This window comes from Xenopus tropicalis, chromosome 3 (genome assembly GCF_000004195.4).
Source record: "Xenopus tropicalis strain Nigerian chromosome 3, UCB_Xtro_10.0, whole genome shotgun sequence".
NCBI classification, from domain to species: domain Eukaryota; kingdom Metazoa; phylum Chordata; class Amphibia; order Anura; family Pipidae; genus Xenopus; species Xenopus tropicalis.
In genome coordinates this window covers 142,217,426-142,238,365 of record NC_030679.2, presented here as the reverse complement: position 1 = coordinate 142,238,365, position 20,940 = coordinate 142,217,426, and the positions used below count along the sequence as shown (strand labels likewise).

Here is a 20,940-nt window from a genome sequence, read left to right as displayed (position 1 = left end):
ATCCATTTATATATGACTGTAACAAAAACATCAAGCACCTGGGTCCAAAGTCTGGTTACACCCGGCCTAGTTACACACCACCCATGCCCTGTTATCATCTAGTCTCTCTCCTTTCTTGGCCCCCCCGCCCAAAATATATATTGGTGAAGATATGAATCAGGGGGAAACTGATCTGTGTTGGGATCTGATCAACAATCGCTCTCATTCTGCTATTGCTGAATATTTGTAATTACAAAAAAAATCTATATTAATGTGTTATTTCTTGAGCTAAATAGTGCAATCAGGGAGATTTAATGCACCCCAGGTTTGGTTCATGCGAAGAAGATAAGTAAATTACAAGAATACAAACTCCTCTCTTCATCCTTTGTTGTGGCTGTTTTGTAAATGGGAGCCCGTTATACAGGGGGGCTGTCTGAGAACTGGTAATCTAGTTATCTGCCTTGCAAGGACCAGACATGGAGTTTGGTTCATGTTTTGTCCCTTGCAAGGCAGATAATTAATTGGTTACTCAGTGGGAAATGCACACAGCAAAATGAGAAAGGAACGTGTTGGACAAAACAACTTCCAATTCCATAATCCTATGATTTCAAAATACAGACAGTAAAGCTAATAATACAGACAGACAGAGAGTCGGTGCAGCAGATCTATACAGGCTAATACCTCAGACATTGGGAATATTTGGCAGAATTGCGGCAATGGAACAATACAAACACCCTAAGACAGAGAATGGACATTGGGATATGGATTTTGGGGACTTATACTCACTGTTGGGCGTAGGATCCGGCCACTAGCAAAAGCAGAGACAGGCAGAGAGTTCTACAGCCCATGGTGCAGACTGGACACTGTGCAGACTCAGTTGGATGGGGCAGTTTATATGTTTCTGTGTGAGGGTCATACCCTTCAGCTCACTGCCCTATCGGTAACTGGGTGGAGCCAAAGAGATTTTCAAGCTGGCAGATTTCTAGAAAAAAACAGCAATTGTGTAACAGCACCGGAGATAATGTCGCATATACAGTATTTATGTGAAGCAGAAGACCTTTTAGTGACCCTTTTTGGGGTTAGAACACAAATTATTATTTCAAATGCTGTAAACAGTCCTTGGTGGCAATGGGGCTCCCTAAAACATTTGTGGCCAGGGGGTAAGGGTTTCATTGGTGACACTGGTGTTCAGTGGAACTTACCTTTATAGTTCATCAGCAGCTTCTCAGTTGACTTCTTCGGCTCCTCAGTGGCTTCAGGCATCTCCAGCAGCTTCTTCAGGCTCCTCCGGTGGCTTTGGGCCCCTTCGGTGAGATTCTTCCCCGAAGATGCCTTCTCAGTTCTGTAGCTATTTTTTAACATTTTATTCTTTGACCAACAAGTGTATTTTTAGCTGTAATATTGGTGTGTAGGCGCCATCTCAGTGCATTGTGCCTGAGTCTGAGCTTTCAGCCAGCGCTACACATTAGAACTGCTTTCAGCTAACCTATTGTTTCTCCTACTCCCATGTAACTGGAGGAGTCCCAAGCCGGACTTGGATTTCTTACTATTGAGTGCTATTCTGATACCTACTGGGAGCTGCTATCTTGCTAATTTAATAGGTGGAGGCCAGGAGCTCTTGCAAACAGAGGCAACTCTTTATTTGTCCAAGACATGCAGGGCAAATCAATACTCACTCTCAGATGAGGTAATACAGGATTCAGGAATACAATTGATGATATAGCAATGAAGAATGGTGTCCACCAGTTTATCCCTCTCATATAGAGTATGGGCAGGGTAAAGACGACCAACAGAGTGACAGGGGGGGTAAGTCCACCGGTTTATCCCTCTCTTGTAGAATTTGAACAGAGTTAAGACTGGCCTAGTCCCTGGCACTTATGTGTCCCTAATCTAAGGCAAGTAAACCTGTAGGAGACTGCGCCTTGACTCTCCTCTCCTGGGTGGAGCAAGAAAGCTGCTCTTTCTAAATAGAAACTGACTCACTTTCCTAGAAAGTGCTATGAATTGATATAACCTGTTCTAACTTTCCCTTGTTCACAGGGTCCCTGCTCCCCGACTTCCCTATGGGTAATTGTCCCCTTAGGGCCTAACCTTCTGGGCTGGTGTGGATCCCAGGCTTCAAGGAGCAGCCACACAGATCAAATGCTGTAGGCCAAGAAGAGAGAGCCACCCCTAACACTATATTAAAGTATGGTAGGGTACCTAATAGATACATTCATCCTGCCTAGTGACAAGGAGAAAAAGGAAAGGTAGAGTTTATAGCCATAGGGAAACATTAACCCTATGGGTCCCTCACAAGTTTTGACCCGCCCTTCATTCATGTGTGAAAGAATTATATTATGTCATATTAAGACACACCTTTAAATCCATATGCCTCCTCCTGCCCTGTGGGTAGCACAGCAACCCCCAGCATATAATTACACAACTTAGGGACCATTTAATGGCTATTTCCAACTGCTAACAAACTTCCAGAACAAACCCCTGGCAGGTTCACCTCCCACAGGCAGCATAGGGCAGGCAGAGTATGGCACACACAGGCAGCATAGGGCAGGCAGAGTATGGCACACACAGGCAGGGTAGGGACGGCAGAGTATGGCACACACAGGCAGCATAGGGCAGGCAGAGTATGGCACACACAGGCAGCAAAAGGCAGGCAGAGTATGGCACACACAGGCAGCATAGGGCAGGCAGAGTATGGCACACATAGGCAGCATAGGGCAGGCAAAGTATGGCACACACAGGCAGCATAGGGCAGGTAGAGTATGGAACACACAGGCAGCATAGGGCAGGCAGAGTATGGCACACACAGGCAGCATAGGGCAGGTAGAGTATGGAACACATAGGCAGCATAGGGCAGGCAAAGTATGGCACACACAGGCAGCATAGGGCAGGTAGAGTATGGAACACACAGGCACCATAGGTCAGGCAGAGTATGGAACACACATTCAGCATAGGGCAGGCAGTACATACAGTGACACAATGCTTGCTCTGCTCCTACTCTGTGGGTGATTAATACAGGAATTAACAGCTTGAGTCTGAGGTGTGAGGGGTCAGTTATTTCAGTACTGATACCATTTAAAGTTTACACAAAGGTACCAGTCACAACAGCCAGACAGGTGGGGGGGCCACACGGGGGGGGGGGGGTTGTGGGCCACCAGTTGGACAGCACTGATCTAGAGTATTGCTTGGGGGATTCTCTATAAGGGCACTGCAGTGCAGGAAATCATTTTACAGGAAATATCTCTGTATTTGCACAACTAGTTTATTTTCTTCCATTGTTTGCCTTCTACAACCTTCAAACCAAGCACTTTGGAACTGATCCTGTTGCAGCAACATCTATAATCACAGAAGCTGGCTCATATAGACAGGTGGAACACCCTGGCAGTTTTTGCAGTCAATGGAAAACATTGTGTATGCCTACATTTGCACACAGTGGGCAAATACAGATTGGTCAGACTGAACTAATAGTCTCTGTATGCACAGAAGCACCTCTTTTGCACTAGGTGGTGTGTGATATAAACTGTGTGCCCTAGCTACATCTGAGAGAGGCAACTGCGCAATTGTCTGTGTTATAACCGTGCCATGGATCTCAATTATTTCTGTAATCAGATTGGTTAGTAAATGTCAGTTATGCCCATTTGTTTGCACAACAGTATCTGTATGTATTCAGCCATCTTGCAGTGATGTGTGGCCCTCCCAGCAACAGAGCTTGCTCTGCATATCTGATATATTTGACTTTATGATCATAAATTCACGTATGTCATTTGACACAAAACTAGCACAAACTAGCTAAAATGATCCATTTCACATTGCCCCTCCCCTTATCTACCTCACCCCTCCCCCGTTTCCCCTCCGCTGGTTAAAAAATACAAGAGACGCTAAAATTGTTGCATTAAACCCGTCACAAAAAAATAATAATAATCAGTGATCAGCCTCTTTGAAACGTTTAAATACCTGCCACTCCTGTTGCTCAGAGGTTAATAGTAAAGGAGGCCATACACAGGCAGATTTTAGCTGCTGATTTGGATCCTTTAGACTGATTTGGCAGCTTATCTGCCTGTGTATGGGCACCAATGACGGGCCTATCCGACTGACATCTGGCTTCAATTGTCCAGATCTCGATTGGGCAGGTTAGATTTTCTGTCAGATCAGGGGCCGCACCGGCTCCACCTATGCCCGTCGTTGGGCCAAACGATGAATTAGCCTGATATTGTGTAAATGTCACTGAAGATGTGTGAGAGGGAAAATGGCTGCTGGGTGAAAGCTGCTTTTTGTTTTAGGAAAATGTGATGTCGCTGTTGAACGGAGGGGATATATCCAATACAAAGGGTGTATCCCAGCAAGTAGCCGTTTAGCTGCGGTGAGTATTGCGCTAATTTCTGGATGTGATTTTTGAGCTTTAAAGATGGGAGACCCAGTAAGAATGTTAATGGGCCTAACTGTAATGGTTGTAAAAGAGATAACACTGCTGTCCAATAGTCTCTTATGACAGGGCAGCTCCACAATATGTGGTGTATTGTGCCTTCCTCTCCATATTGTCTCCAGCATGTGGAGGGGGAGGATATATAGTGTGAAGCCTTATGGGCACAGGCGGATAATAAGGCTAAGGTAGGCTCAGCCTCCCCAAACCTGCTTGGCACATTAGAAAATAAACCTCACTCTGTACTTGACTCTCTCTGCGCTGTTACCTTTACATCTGTGTAGGTTCATGCATTCCTGCAAGCTCTGGCAATCAGCTGCACTCTGATTGGATCTTTCTTCTTGTGGCTTCTACAATCAGAGTGCAGCTCCCCTGACAGACAGTGAAACTGACCAATCAAGCCACAGATGCAGGCAGGGCTGGGGAGAGGAAGACACTGCAGAAATGAAGACTGATATGAAGGTTTTGCAGGCTGCAAACTTTACCTCAGAACAGGGTTGCCAGGTTGGTGGTTTTCCCGCCAAATTGGGCTGCTAATCTAAAGCCCTGGTGGGTTTTCAAAGTACCTGGAAAGTACCACCTGGAAACTAGCCAAAGTTTTTCTTTCTCCTAGTGTTTGTATCAACTGTAATTGTAACAATTAGCCTACAGCTAGGATTAATATAAAACTACAACACCCAGCATGCAATGGGACAGTATAGACAGAGCCTCCATTTTGTATTCCTTTTTGCTTTTTCAGGCTCAACCTGTATGTTCTGCTCCCTGCTCTATAGGGTATGTCAGTGCTGTCCAACTGGCGGCCCACGACCCCCCTCTGTGTGGCCCCCCACCTGTCTGGCTGCTTTGATGGCTTACCTTTGTGTAAGCTTTAAATGCTACCAGTACTGCCCCCCTGCATGGTTAACACCTCAGATTCAGGCTGTGAAACCCCTGTATTGTTTTAAAATGCAATCCCCTGTGTTGTTCACACCTTTTAATCCCTACATTGTTCACCCCCCTGCATTGTTCATCCCTCAGGCTCAGACTGTTATCACCCACATTGTTCCCCTGTTCACACCTCAGACAAATAAAGCCTACACACTATAAAAAGAACATATACTGTGGTTAAAAAGTTTTTTATATATAGTTATTGTGCAGACTGTAGCAGCAGTGCCAGCATTGTGTCACTGTATGCTGCCTGTGTGTGCCATACAGCATAGGGCAGGCAGAGTATGGCACACACAGACAGCATAGGGCAGGCAGAGTATGGCAAACGCATGCAGCGTAGGGAAGGCAGAGTATGACACACGCAGGCAGGGTAGGGCAGGCAGAGTAGGGTACACACAGGCAGGGTAGGGCAGGCAGAGTACGGCACACACAGGCAGGGTAGGGCAGGCAGAGTATGGCACACACAGGCAGGGTAGGGCAGGCAGAGTATGGCACACACAGGCAGGGTAGGGCAGGCAGAGTATGGCACACACAGACAGTGTAGGGCAGGCAGAGTATGGCACACACAGGCAGTGTAGGGCAGGCAGAGTATGGCACACACAGGCAGGGTAGGGCAGGCAGAGTATGGCACACACAGGCAGGGTAGGGCAGGAAGAGTATGGCACACACAGGCAGGGTAGCGCAGGCAGGGTATGGCACACACAGGCAGGGTACGGCAGGCAGAGTATGGCACACACAGGCAGGGTAGGGCAGGCAGGGTATGGCACACACAGGCAGGGTACGGCAGGCAGAGTATGGCACACACAGGCAGGGTAGGGCAGGCAGAGTATGGCAGGTTTTTGCTGTATTACCAACATTAATATGGCTATGGTCATGTGATAACCACCACGGAGGCCAGAGAAATTCCGGCCCTCAGTACCACAGAAGTTGGACAGCACTGGGGTATGTGATTGTACTGTTACTTTCTACTGGGATGTGGGGCAGTTCTACCCCCTGCTCTATAGGGTATGTGATTGTACTGTTACTTTCTACTGGGATGTGGGGCAGTTCTACCCCCTGCTCCCTGCTCTATAGGGTATGTGACTGTACTGTTACTTTCTACTGGGATGTGGGGCAGTTCTACTCCCTGCTCCCTGCTCTATAGGGTATGTGATTGTACTGTTACTTTCTACTGTGATGTGGGGCAGTTCTACCCCCTGCTCTATAGGGTATGTGATTGTACTGTTACTTTCTACTGGGATGTGGGGCAGTTCTACCCCCTGCTCCCTGCTCTATAGGGTATGTGATTGTACTGTTACTTTCTACTGGGATGTGGGGCAGTTCTACCCCCTGCTCCCTGCTCTATAGGGTATGTGATTGTACCGTTACTTTCTACTGGGATGTGGGGCAGTTCTACACCCTGCTCTATAGGGTATGTGATTGTACTGTTACTTTCTACTGGGATGTGGGGCAGTTCTACCCCCTGCTCTATAGGGTATGTGATTGTACTGTTACTTTCTACTGGGATGTGGGGCAGTTCTACCCCCTGCTCCCTGCTTTATAGGGTATGTGATTGTACTGTTACTTTCTACTGGGATGTGGGGCAGTTCTACCCCCTGCTCCCTGCTCTATAGGGTATGTGATTGTACTGTTACTTTCTACTGGGATGTGGGGCAGTTCTACCCCCTGCTCTATAGGGTATGTGATTGTACTGTTACTTTCTACTGGGATGCGGGGCAGTTCTACCCCCTGCTCCCTGCTCTATAGGGTATGTGATTGTACTGTTACTTTCTACTGGGATGTGGGGCAGTTCTACTCCCTGCTCTATAGGGTATGTGATTGTACTGTTACTTTCTACTGGGATGTGGGGCAGTTCTACCCCCTGCTCCCTGCTCTATAGGGTATGTGATTGTACTGTTACTTTCTACTGGGATGTGGGGCAGTTCTACCCCCTGCTCCCTGCTCTATAGGGTATGTGATTGTACCGTTACTTTCTACTGGGATGTGGGGCAGTTCTACACCCTGCTCTATAGGGTATGTGATTGTACTGTTACTTTCTACTGGATGTGGGGCAGTTCTACCCCCTGCTCTATAGGGTATGTGATTGTACTGTTACTTTCTACTGGGATGTGGGGCAGTTCTACTCCCTGCTCTATAGGGTATGTGATTGTACTGTTACTTTCTACTGGGATGTGGGGCAGTTCTACCCCTGCTCCCTGCTCTATAGGGTATGTGATTGTACTGTTACTTTCTACTGGGATGTGGGGCAGTTCTACTCCCTGCTCTATAGGGTATGTGATTGTACTGTTACTTTCTACTGGGATGTGGGGCAGTTCTACCCCCTGCTCCCTGCTCTATAGGGTATGTGATTGTACTGTTACTTTCTACTGGGATGTGGGGCAGTTCTACCCCCTGCTCCCTGCTCTATAGGGTATGTGATTGTACCGTTACTTTCTACTGGGATGTGGGGCAGTTCTACACCCTGCTCTATAGGGTATGTGATTGTACTGTTACTTTCTACTGGGATGTGGGGCAGTTCTACCCCCTGCTCCCTGCTCTATAGGGTATGTGATTGTACTGTTACTTTCTACTGGGATGTGGGGCAGTTCTACCCCCTGCTCTATAGGGTATGTGATTGTACTGTTACTTTCTACTGGGATGTGGGGCAGTTCTACCCCCTGCTCCCTGCTCTATAGGGTATGTGACTGTACTGTTACTTTCTACTGGGATGTGGGGCAGTTCTACTCCCTGCTCTATAGGGTATGTGATTGTACTGTTACTTTCTACTGTGATGTGGGGCAGTTCTACCCCCTGCTCTATAGGGTATGTGATTGTACTGTTACTTTCTACTGGGATGTGGGGCAGTTCTACCCCCTGCTCCCTGCTCTATAGGGTATGTGATTGTACTGTTACTTTCTACTGGGATGTGGGGCAGTTCTACCCCCTGCTCTATAGGGTATGTGATTGTACCGTTACTTTCTACTGGGATGTGGGGCAGTTCTACACCCTGCTCTATAGGGTATGTGATTGTACTGTTACTTTCTACTGGGATGTGGGGCAGTTCTACCCCCTGCTCTATAGGGTATGTGATTGTACTGTTACTTTCTACTGGGATGTGGGGCAGTTCTACCCCCCTGCTCCCTGCTTTATAGGGTATGTGATTGTACTGTTACTTTCTACTGGGATGTGGGGCAGTTCTACCCCCTGCTCCCTGCTCTATAGGGTATGTGATTGTACTGTTACTTTCTACTGGGATGTGGGGCAGTTCTACCCCCTGCTCTATAGGGTATGTGATTGTACTGTTACTTTCTACTGGGATGCGGGGCAGTTCTACCCCCTGCTCTATAGGGTATGTGATTGTACTGTTACTTTCTACTGGGATGTGGGGCAGTTCTACTCCCTGCTCTATAGGGTATGTGATTGTACTGTTACTTTCTACTGGGATGTGGGGCAGTTCTACCCCCTGCTCCCTGCTCTATAGGGTATGTGATTGTACCGTTACTTTCTACTGGGATGTGGGGCAGTTCTACACCCTGCTCTATAGGGTATGTGATTGTACTGTTACTTTCTACTGGGATGTGGGGCAGTTCTACTCCCTGCTCTATAGGGTATGTGATTGTACTGTTACTTTCTACTGGGATGTGGGGCAGTTCTACCCCCTGCTCTATAGGGTATGTGATTGTACTGTTACTTTCTACTGGGATGTGGGGCAGTTCTACCCCCTGCTCCCTGCTCTATAGGGTATGTGATTGTACCGTTACTTTCTACTGGGATGTGGGGCAGTTCTACACCCTGCTCTATAGGGTATGTGATTGTACTGTTACTTTCTACTGGGATGTGGGGCAGTTCTACTCCCTGCTCTATAGGGTATGTGATTGTACTGTTACTTTCTACTGGGATGTGGGGCAGTTCTACCCCCTGCTCTATAGGGTATGTGATTGTACTGTTACTTTCTACTGGGATGTGGGGCAGTTCTACCCCCTGCTCTCTGCTCTATAGGGTATGTGATTGTACTGTTACTTTCTACTGGGATGTGGGGCAGTTCTACCCCCTGCTCTATAGGGTATGTGATTGTACCGTTACTTTCTACTGGGATGTGGGGCAGTTCTACCCCCTGCTCCCTGCTCTATAGGGTATGTGATTGTACTGTTACTTTCTACTGGGATGTGGGGGCAGTTCTGCAGTTGGTCATTATTATTATTAACATTTATTTGTAAAGCTCCAACATATCCCGCAGCGCTGTACAATAAGTGGGTTACATACATGGGACATACAGAGTAACATATAAAGCAATCAATAACCGATACAAGAGGTGAAGAGAGTTGTAGGTCAACACACCCATATGTATATCAAGTCTGGAGTTAATGCAACATTCTGTAGTGACTTCCCAGCTGGACTGGGCACAGAGGGAGTTATCAGCCATCCCAGTAACTGGAGAGGGGGCGCACGGCTTGGGTAGTGATTATACACTTTAAAAAGGCATATTTTCCCCATATATACTTTTATTTTTTTAGAATTTTTTTTCAATGTGCATATTGGGTTATTTTTGGGCTACTTTGCTGGGGTGTTTGTGCCTGTTGCACTGCCATAAGTTATAGGACTATTCAGACTATTGATGCTGTGGTTGAAGCCAAATCAGAAGAACAAAGTGTTCATTTGGACTAAATATAAAACACGGAAGGGGAATTAACAAAATTTAAAATGCAAAATAAGATGCCAGGAGGAAATCTGAAAGGGGTCCAAATCAGCTTCTTTCAGTTGGAACAGCCAGCAATCAAGAGGTTTTCAGACAAATCATCAAATATATCACAGATATCATAGTTCTCACGTCGCTGACAGTCCCTCTCACTGGGCCACCACTCAATCCATGTATCTTGGCCAATGATATAGGAATATCTGTGGAAGAATAAACAATGGTTACCTTTTGCACAAAATATGTCTTTATCTTCCTTTTGATGCAGCCCATACATTAAAGCATAGAAAGTGCTGTTTTGCATAAAAAGGCATTAACTCAAGGAATGAAAACATAATTTTGCCTTTATAGATCCCTGGTAAGTATGGCGGGCAGTTTTGGGCCTCAGTCCTTAATAAGAATGATGGATCATGGATTTGGCGCATCCCTATTAAAAACATAACAAACAGTATGTATAAAATATAAATGATCCTTTATTTATACCCAATATTTATATATTTATACCACCACAAGAAAAATATATGTGGTACCAGTGCACTTTAAAAGGTAAATGGAGCAAATATTTATGCAAGTTTCGATATCCCATTAAGTGAGTTGTTGGGCCTGTGTGGATAATGAGCCTTGTTGCTGGGAATCAGGTGAATATTGTTTGGGCGGTGATGATAGTGGAAAAAATGTTCCTTGTAGAGAAAAACTTTGTTTGATATAAATGGAGCCTCTGTGGGCCCCCACGACCCAGACCCAATCCCTGCTTGTGCTTCCCCCGCTGATCTCCCTCCCCCGCTGTGCCTCTGTAAGCATTATATATGCTCATTAGGGGGGAGGAGTGGGGTGTGTGTGGGTAACTGGGGCCCCTTAAGAGGTGTGGGGGCTTCTGGGGTGGAAGCTTTGGTGGGACCCACACACCCTAGTCCGACCTTAATCATAAACGCTCTATTCTTGTTGGGGAGCCCAGCTAGTAGGTAGATATTTCAGATTTTTCTGTGAAATGTTGGTTGCTTGAGCCTTATAATATAATACTTCCCAGCAGTACAGTAGCAGCCGGCTCCTTATTGGATAAAAGCTGCTCATGTGACAAGTGGGCTAAATCCACATGTTTATTCACTAAATACCCATAGGCTTGGATACCTAGATTATAAAGTTAGTCAGATTTACTGCTTCTTCCAGAACTGAATCTTCTTTAACTCAGTAGCGGCCACACTTACCCATCAGGCTGTTCCCAAAGGTCCCCGGTGATACCCCAGATCAGGTAATCTCTGCCGACCTTCAGATCCAAAGCTTTCCGACATTTGATGTGACTGATGAAGTTACGTTCCCTGTCCTCACCAACCTGATCTGTACCTGGAGGAACATGGGAAGGATATTGAAGTTGTGCTAATAAACCAATCATTGCTTCTTTTAAATGTCCACCATGATCTGTCACTTTCCAGTGTATAACTGTATATTTGTACAGTAGGTAAATGTAAGTGGGAGACTGAAGTAAATGCAAGTAGAGCCATGGAGATTCACTGGGAAGGGCACGTGCCCTGCAATAAGCTAGTGGGCTGTGTCGGGGACAGTCTATCATTGGACGGGTAATTTGTTTTACTACATTCTCCTCTGCAAACAGTGGCAGTTAGAGACTCAGGCTCATTTTCATGTTAAGTGCAAGAATTTTTTTTAAAAAAATGCATGAACACCAAAAAACAATTGGTGTTGAGAAATTATGGGATATTTTCATGGGCACGTCAGCCAGTGCGTGGGGCAAATGGATGAGAGATATGAAGCAGAGCGGGGGCAGGGAGAATGCATTCAATTTGATGCCAAGAAATGATAGGATGTCACCTGAGCTAAACACAATCAAGCTGACTCCCTATTTATGACTCCCCCCACTTCCTTGACTCCCCCTTTGTATCTTTATAGAGCGGAAATGAAACAAATGCCATAGGCTCACCTTGCTTAATCACCTTCCCAATTGTCAGCACATAGTTGTCGAAAATTTCATTGGGCTGCACCTCCTTGACGGTGGCCTTGTACACTGAGAATACAATAAACAATGAATGGTGGAAGAGTTTACATACCCAGAATTCAGTGAGAATTTAGCACCGGGTGCTGGTTCTGCCCATATTATTATTATTATTTATATAGCGCCATCAATTTACGCAGCGCTTTACAGAATAGAGGGGTACAGAAGACAGAACATTAACATGTACATATAGACAATTCACAAAAATGGTTTGCAGTTGCATTGGATGAGGATCGGAGACACTAGGGGGAGGGCCCTGCTCACAAGAGCTTACATTCTAAAAGGGGGGGCTGAGACATAAGGTCAGGGTAACTGGCATGGCGCTGGAGTTCATGTAGGAGTGTAAAGTGGCAGTAAGTGCAGAGTGAGAGGTGAAAACCAGTGGTTAGTGAATGTTTGAGGGAAGATTAGGGGGGCTCAGTGGGTAATCTCATTTCTGAGGTTTTAGGCCAGGGGTAGGGGACCTATGGCTCGGGAGCCAGATGTGGCTCTTTTGATGGCTGCATCTGGCTCGCTTCCAAATCTTTAATAAAAAGAATAATGGGGGCCGTGGCCTGCGCTCGGCGGATAGAAGACGTGTTCTAAGCCTTAGAACACGTCTTCTATCTGCCAAGCGCAGGCCACGCCTTCTTCCGCATTGCATCCGGCATCCTTGGCACCCACCCTACCTTGACCCTGTGCTCGGTGGATAGAAGATGTGTTCTAAGCCTTACAACGCATCTTCTATCCGCCGAGCGCAGGCCACACCCTCCTCTGTATCGTATCTGCACCCGGCATCCTTGAGACCCACCCTACTTTGCTCCGCAGCATCCATGCTCCGGAATGAGATGAGAAGGAATAGGATTGAGAGAGCAGGGGGCAAGATGAGCTTTAGACAGGAGAAGGGAGACTCCTCGGTAAGCGCGGGAAAGGGTGCAAGAAAAGTAGCGGCTGAGGGAATGTTTCATAGTGTGATGTCCTTTGGGTTCCAATTTATTTCCATGCAGATTTTTTGATTTTATCTAAGAAATAGCTAGCAAAGTCCTCAGTAGTGATGGGGGGGGGGTAGTAGGTTGGGTGGGCGGATGTAGGAGGGAGTTGAAGTGTTGAACAGTTGTTTGGGATTGTGAGATTGTGCGGATATGAGATTGCAGAGGTAGGACTGCTTTGCAGGAGACAAAGCATCCCTGTAGTGGTGTAATGCATTTTTGTAGTGGTCAAAATTAGACCTGGAGTTGTTTTTCCCGGGTATAAATTACAGGGCTTAGAAAGCGCTCCCACAGCACACTGAGCCAACTCACTCAACTGAGGCCAATACCGGGCTCCATTGTGATACAACTAAAGGTATGAAACCTGTTATCCAGACAGTTCTGAATTACAGGAAGGCCACCTCTGTAATAATAAAACAGTAGCTGTACTTGATCCCAACTAAGATATAATTACCCCTTATTGGGGCAGAACAGCCCTATTGGGTTTATTTCATGGTTAAATGATTCCCTTTTCTCTGTAATAATAAAACAGTAGCTGTACTTGATCCCAACTAAGATATAATTACCCCTTATTGGGGCAGAACAGCCCTATTGGGTTTATTTCATGGTTAAATGATTCCCTTTTCTCTGTAATAATAAAACAGTAGCTGTACTTGATCCCAACTAAGATATAATTACCCCTTATTGGGGCAGTACAGCCCTATTGGGTTTATTTAATGGTTAAATGATTCCCTTTTCTCTGTAATAATAAAACAGTACCTGTACTTGATCCCAACTAAGATATAATTACCCCTTATTGGGGGCAGAACAGCCCTATTGGGTTTATTTAATGGTTAAATGATTCCCTTTTCTCTGTAATAATAAAACAGTACCTGTACTTGATCCCAACTAAGATATAATTACCCCTTATTGGGGGCAGAACAGTCCTGTTGGGTTTATTTCAACATTGGTGGCCAGGGGTTACATTTTGCCTTGCTGCCAGTGCAGGGCCCCCTAAAACATTGCTGGTCCTGGCCCAGTGTCCTCATACTATGGCCCACTCCCCACTGCTTCCTGCTCCCCCACTGCTTCCTCCAGCTCCCCCTCAGCATCATCCAGCTTCCCCTGCATCCTTCTGCTTCCTCCGGCTCCCCACCAGCGTCCTCCTGCTTCTCTCGGCTCCCCTTCCAACATTCTCCAGCTCCCCCCAGCGTCCTCCTGCTTTCTCTGGTTCCCCACAGCATCCTCCAGCTCCCCCCAGCGTCGTCCTGCTTCGTCCAGCTCCCCCCCAGCATCCTCCAGCTCCCCCACTCCAGCATTCTCCTGATTCCTGAAGCTCCCCCCCAGCATCCTCCAGCTCCCCCCTCAGCGTCCTGCTTCGTCCAGCTCCCCCACTCCAGCATTCTCCTGATTCCTCCAGCTCCCCCACCAGCATCCTCCAGCTCCCCCTCCAGCTCCCCCTTCAACGTTCTCCTGCTTCCTCCGGCTACTCGCTGCATCCTCATTTCTATAAGGTTGCACCCTGTGCGTGCTAACGTCACACTTACAAACGGGGTGCAACCAATAGGATTACCCGCTGACCACCAATGACAGGGCCCGGGATTGATTAAAGGGGTCCCGAGCTACTAAGAAAACTGTAGCATGACTGGGCCCCCTTTAAAGTTTAAAACTGCCTTGGTCTGGGACGATGGCGGCCCTGATCCTGGATAACAGGTCCCATACCTGTACAGAATAGTGAGGAACGGAAAAAACTCCTCCAGCAAAAGAGACTTCTCTTCCTATCAGATTCTATCATATCCCTAAACACAGCCAAAATGATATTGTTCGAAGGTTTATTGTTCATAAATTCCTGATTCTCACCATAATCCACACCCGGAGCGCAGGCCATATCCATTCTCATTTTGGCTGTGACTTCAGAGTCAATTTTCTGCTGCAAGAAACAGTTCTCTGTAAGGAGGAGAGAGAATTTGGGGTGAGACAGTTAAACACAGATGGAGGGAATAAACCAAACCCCCCCATTGTTACTGTGGGACTATGTACATTTATATAACAGGGATCTGTGTAGGAATAGGCACAATGTTACATCTGCACATGATTAATAGCCAGAGTCTGTGCAGTTGGATATTACTCTGTATATTCCCTGTTTATATACTGACCCACTAAGACATGTTTACATTCTATACTGCCATTCCCCCACTGTCCCCTGTTTATTTCTTCTAACCCTTCTGCCATTCATTACAGAATATATTATATATATATATATATACACCTCATATGTAACAAAAGGCACTAAGTTTGCCCAGGATCACTAACCCATAGCAACCAATAAGATATTTGCTTTTAAAGAGGTGACCAGTAAATTGTACCTGTTGATTGGTTGCTATGGGTTACTGCTCCTGGGCAAACTTGGTGCCTTTTATTGCAAAAACCTTATTGTCTTCTCCCATGTTATTCCCCCTATTCCATTGGTTCTCTCTACACTTGTGATTTATCTCTCTCCTTTCTCTCTGATATCCTGGAGACATTTTCTCCCCATTTCCTTTCTTCTATTTTTCCTTCCCTTTCTGTTATTCTCTACCTATTTTTCTCCTTCACCAGTGGGGGCTTCATGCAAACAGGGGGCAGATCACCCGCAGGAACAAACCATTAATTAGCTGGAAAGCTTCTAATGTTTGACTCACCCTCTGCGCAGCGACATACATCCCCCTGACAAATCTTGCCATATAGCGCGCTGCTCTCATTAACGTGGTAGAATTTAGTGCAGCGGTTCTCTGTGAGGGAAGGACAAGAGATAAGCAAATGTAGGGACACACAGGGTTAAGCTCCCTATGGCTTTATCCCCTACCTCTTCACACCTTTACTGTTATTGGGTAAGAGCCCCTGTACTTGAGTTACAGTTCTAACACTGTTCCCTATAGGTTTAGTCAGGTTGACCACGCCCCCTGCAGGCTGATATAGTGTCTAGCAGGAGGGAGTGGCTTCCTCTTTTGGCTACATGCTGTGTCCCAAGCAGAGCTCCATCTGATCCTGGGAGCAGACTGTAGGCCCCAGAAGCCATTTTGTGCCCTAGGATATGAGGATAAGCAAGCACAGCAGATTTATTTAAAAGTACTCTCTAGGAAAGTGAGCGTAGTTTGTTCTTGCAGAAAGGGCAGCCGTAAGCCCCACCAAAGGAGTGATTAGATCCAGGAGTAGTCTCCTATCCAGCAATGTTGCCTCCGTGCAGGGCCATGGAGTAGAGATAGTGACAGGCAGGATAACCCCTGATCCTACTCATCCGGAGGACTCATACACTAGAGGTTATCAACCTGAAGGAGTCCCTGCTACTTGGGCTACCTCCCAAGGGGTACTGGTTGAAAGGTGTGTATCCCGGCCCAGACTCTACCAAGAGGTGGGCTACAAAGGTGCATACCCTCTCTTCAGCATCAGAGTGTATTTTCTCAATTGTACCATCTTACTGCTTGTCTTGTGAGTATATCATTACCCTGAATGCAACTACTTTGTCTTGGACAATAAATCTGTATCATAGTTTCACCATAAGAACCTCTCTGGCGTCCATTTATACCATCCGCACCACACAACCTCAGCAAGTTGTAGTTCAACTACATCCTCAGCTCCATAATACTTCTCCCACTTAGCGGAGGCCAATGCCTAAGAATTCAGGGTCGCATGTAACACATGCTCTACACTACGCTACTAGCCTGGATTTGCCTAATCTAAGACACACAAACATCAAATTGCTCTTCTGATAAAAATGTTCTTTGCATTCATATTTAAAAATCTTGGTGGGCCTGGGGTCTGGCTAGCTGGCTCTTGGGTGACAGTGAAAGTGGCTGTACATAGAGCCAGACCTGTGGGTTATCTCATGTGCATCGGAACCAGGGAACAACCCCCAGAATCCCCACCCCCCAGTTCCAAACTTTAGCAGCAGAGAACCAACCCCCCAAACTATATTCTGCAGCCACTGAGTTATTGGCTAATTGGCCTGTGACCAAAACTGATATATGTTTGATTTTCCTGTTTTTCGTAGCTTTAACGAATGCATGCAACAGGGTGTAAGAAGGCAAAACAAAAGGATAAAATAAATCCTAAGAAGCAGAGTAGGGATACCAAACCTTTTTTACTTGTGAGCCACACTCAGAAGAAGAAAGTGTTGGTGAGTCGCACAAGCATTAGAAAAGTTCTTTGGAGATGCCAAATAAGGGCTGTGATTGGCTATTTGGTAGCCCCATGGGGACTGCTGGCCTGCAGAAGGACTTGCCTCCAAGCCAGAAATGTAAAAATGGCACCTATTTTGAGGCCACTGGGAACAACATCCAAGGGGGTGATAAGTAACATGTTGCCCCCGAGCGACTGGTTGGGGATCATTTCAGTAGAGAGTAGAATTGCCCCCATAGGATTTTCACAACCACATGGAATATCCAGACCAACTCAACTGATGAATACTTTTCTTTTGTTTCAGATTTCCACTTCAGGCCCGGACTGGCGATCTGTGGGTTCTGGCAAAAATGTTATTAAACCTGAATATTTCAATCCACAATGGGGTGCAAGGCCATCTTGGATTTTTTTTCTTGAGGAGCAGGGATCTGAGAAGAACCGATGACAATCAGGGCATTGTGGGACATTTAAACAGCATTCTGGGACAGCAGCCTGTCAGGTATGTAAAATTCCAGTGAGGGTGAGTGCCCCCCCTTGCCCCTATTTGCGGCCCCATGGATAGATATTTTTAGGAATTGATCAAGACACTGTTGCAATGGAATACTAGGAATTAGTAGTCATAGAAGGTTTCCTGTCTGTCATGAGGAGCCAACCTGTTCATGGTGCAAACTGCACATTATGAAAGTCAGTGGATGTAGGCGCCCATTTTACCAATGCCAAAGTAGATAACAGACAGCTGGTCTGTCTACAAAGAGACCGAGATCTTTAACACAAGTGACTAAACCTTCACAATTTCACATCTCTAGACTTCCCCCCTTTTTACTGCAACCTTCAGAGCTCAGCCTTGCCAAATCTAAAGGGAAATGAAGGAGACTGTAGGTAATAAAGGAAGAAAAGGTTAATTACAGTAGAAAATAGGCCTCCTTACCGGGAGTATAATAGTCATACACTGTCACAGAAGCAGGTTGAACGAGACCCACCACAAAATACTGGTGAGCGTAAAACTTCACACATTCTGGCTCCGTGTGGGAGATCTGAAATGAAGTGGGAAAGGAAATGAATAGAAATAAAGCAAAAGAGAAGACAGATTGGAATAAACACAGGAATGAATGTTAGAGTTAAACAGCTGAGGCCGAAACCAGCAGAGAACGGGGCCATCTTTAATTGTGGCAAAGCATTGAGAAAATAGACTTTACTCTTAATTTTTATTAAAAAACCAGCTGTTCTTCAATAAAAATTCCTTCTTTCAATGCTTGGACTGAAAGTCAAAATATGATACAGGTATGGGATCTGTTATCCTGAAACCCATTATCCAAGTTCCGAATTATGGGAAGGCCATCTCCCATAGACTTCATTATGAGCAAATTCTAATTTTTAGAAATGATTCCCTTTTCTCTGTAATAATAAAACAGTACCTGTACTTGATCCCAACTAAGATATAATTACCCCTTATTGGGGGCAGAACAGCCCTATTGGGTTTATTTAATGGTTAAATGATTCCCTTTTCTCTGTAATAATAAAACAGTACCTGTTCTTGATCCCAACTAAGATATAATTACCCCTTATTGGGGCAGAACAGCCCTATTGGGTTTATTTAATGGTTAAATGATTCCCTTTTCTCTGTAATAATAAAACAGTACCTGTACTTGATCCCAACTAAGATATAATTACCCCTTATTGGGGCAGAACAGCCCTATTGGGTTTATTTAATGGTTAAATGATTCCCTTTTCTCTGTAATAATAAAACAGTACCTGTACTTGATCCCAACTAAGATATAATTACCCCTTATTGGGGGCAGAACAGCCCTATTGGGTTTATTTAATGGTTAAATGATTCCCTTTTCTCTGTAATAATAAAACAATACCTGTTCTTGATCCCAACTAAGATATAATTACCCCTTATTGGGGGCAGAACAGCCCTATTGGGTTTATTTAATGGTTAAATGATTCCCTTTTCTCTGTAATAATAAAACAATACCTGTTCTTGATCCCAACTAAGATATAATTACCCCTTATTGGGGCAGAACAGCCCTATTGGGTTTATTTCATGGTTAAATGATTCCCTTTTCTCTGTAATAATAAAACAGTACCTGTTCTTGATCCCAGCTAAGATATAATTAATCTTTATTGGAGGCAACACATTCTATTGGGTTTAATTAATGTTTAACTGTTTTTTTAATAAACAAAGTATGTAGATCAAAATTACAGAAAGACCCCTTATCTTGAAAAACCCAGGTCCCGAGCATTCTGGATAAAAGGTCCCATACCTGTATTGCATTTCTGGAACACAAGGGTCCAAGCAACACACTACAGACCCCATAAGAAGTACAAAACTATGGCAGTTTACCGCAGCCCCTCTGGCCTATGGCAGGATATCCAGGAAAACACAGAATGAACAAAAAACTTGAACAATAATGGGTTGTAATATAATATTTGAAGGAAGAGGGAGTCCTGGTGCGATGGAAGGGCAGATTGGGGAAAAGGAAAAAGGAGAGAACAGCTTGATATATCAAGTATTACTAGAGATAAAGTATGTGTTAGGGAGGATTTGTGGATAAAAGGAAATGGAGTAAAGAGTCCCCTAGAGCACTTACCACTCAGAACTTACCTTATCTAAATAGAGAATAAGGGTTCCCCTCTCATTTGCTCCTTTGTTGATTTCATACTTGGAGATGTATTTGTCCACTCCTTTCATTAGCTGTGGGTAACAGTAAGTCAGTATTGCCATGGGTCATGGGCAGGCAGCTCCTAACCAGCAATATTCCATTATAAATATCTATTTTCTTGATATCCCAGGTCATACGCTACTTAGCTCAAGTCTTTTCTCAGTTCCTTACTACTTATATTGTGATGCCCCATGTAACTGGTACTTACATTATTAAGGGAATTAGTATCGGGAGAGAAACCAGTCATCATTGAGATATCCACGATGGACATGGTGGCATCAGACTTTTTGAGATATCTGGCAAGAAGCAGAATAAGTTGTAAATATATATAAATGTTTATTTATTCACAGAAGCAAATAATCAGCAATAATAAGTGAGGAGACGGTTTCTCAACATTTGTACTTGACAGAACCTAAAACAATTTAGACAACAGTATGTTGATTATAACTATACCCCCACTATAGCCCCAAACAATGTAGGTCTCTATAAAATATATTGCATAAACAGCTCATATGTAAAACCCTGCTTCATCGAAATAAACCATTTTTGTGTAAATATACTTTTTTACTAGTATGTGCCATTGGGTAATCCTAAATAGAAAACTGCCATTTTAAGTACTAAGGGCCGCCCCCTGGGATCATAGGAGTCACAGTGCACACAAACAAGCCAAGGCAGACAAACATGCTAGGCACCATCAGCCAATGAATGGGTAGAGTTCTGCCTTTTGCTCCCACACTACTTCCTGTTACAGTTAGAGCTGCATCACTTCCTGTCAGCTGATCTCTGAGGGAGCACACAGCCCATCACTAAATGGCGGCTCAAGGGAAAGGATGTAAAGGGCAATATTTACTGATATATATATTCCAGTTTGGCGAGATTCTTTAATAGGCCACTTGACATAATATAATAATATAAACTATATGTTGGTTAAGTATTTCTTCTGGGGGTATAATTTTCCTATAAATAAATAAATATATATTTATATAGTATAAAAGTTGTAAAAAAGCATCATAAATCTGAAAATGGTGGTGGTGGGAATATAGTTGTTTGCCATCAGTTTGGTTATTATATTTCTTCTTAAGATTTCGCTCTGGGTCAGTTATGATAAAAGGCGCCCAAAGTTACACTCGGCTGTTGCGTTAAGGAGACGAATCAGGTGACAGCAA

General features: G+C 45.0%; 2 protein-coding genes across 2 annotated transcripts in view; both read right to left on the bottom strand.

The window, feature by feature from the left end:
* The window catches only part of LOC100491968 (complement C3), a 55,408-nt gene extending 54,104 nt beyond the window's left edge, over positions 1-1,304 (bottom strand). Inside the window, exons 1-2 of the mRNA XM_031899489.1 lie at positions 1,182-1,304; positions 766-961 (exon numbers count right to left, since the gene is read on the bottom strand). Coding sequence (XP_031755349.1) covers positions 766-827 — 62 coding nt within the window. The 5' untranslated portion in view covers positions 828-961; positions 1,182-1,304. The remainder of the gene's footprint in view (positions 1-765; positions 962-1,181) is intronic.
* Positions 1,305-9,789: 8,485 nt separating this feature from the next.
* Positions 9,790-20,940, bottom strand: part of LOC100492134 (complement C3) — a 60,279-nt gene continuing 49,128 nt past the window's right edge. Inside the window, exons 34-41 of the mRNA XM_031899488.1 lie at positions 19,983-20,070; positions 19,717-19,806; positions 18,037-18,142; positions 15,632-15,721; positions 14,811-14,897; positions 11,932-12,015; positions 11,204-11,339; positions 9,790-10,201 (exon numbers count right to left, since the gene is read on the bottom strand). Coding sequence (XP_031755348.1) covers positions 10,060-10,201; positions 11,204-11,339; positions 11,932-12,015; positions 14,811-14,897; positions 15,632-15,721; positions 18,037-18,142; positions 19,717-19,806; positions 19,983-20,070 — 823 coding nt within the window. The 3' untranslated portion in view covers positions 9,790-10,059. The remainder of the gene's footprint in view (positions 10,202-11,203; positions 11,340-11,931; positions 12,016-14,810; positions 14,898-15,631; positions 15,722-18,036; positions 18,143-19,716; positions 19,807-19,982; positions 20,071-20,940) is intronic.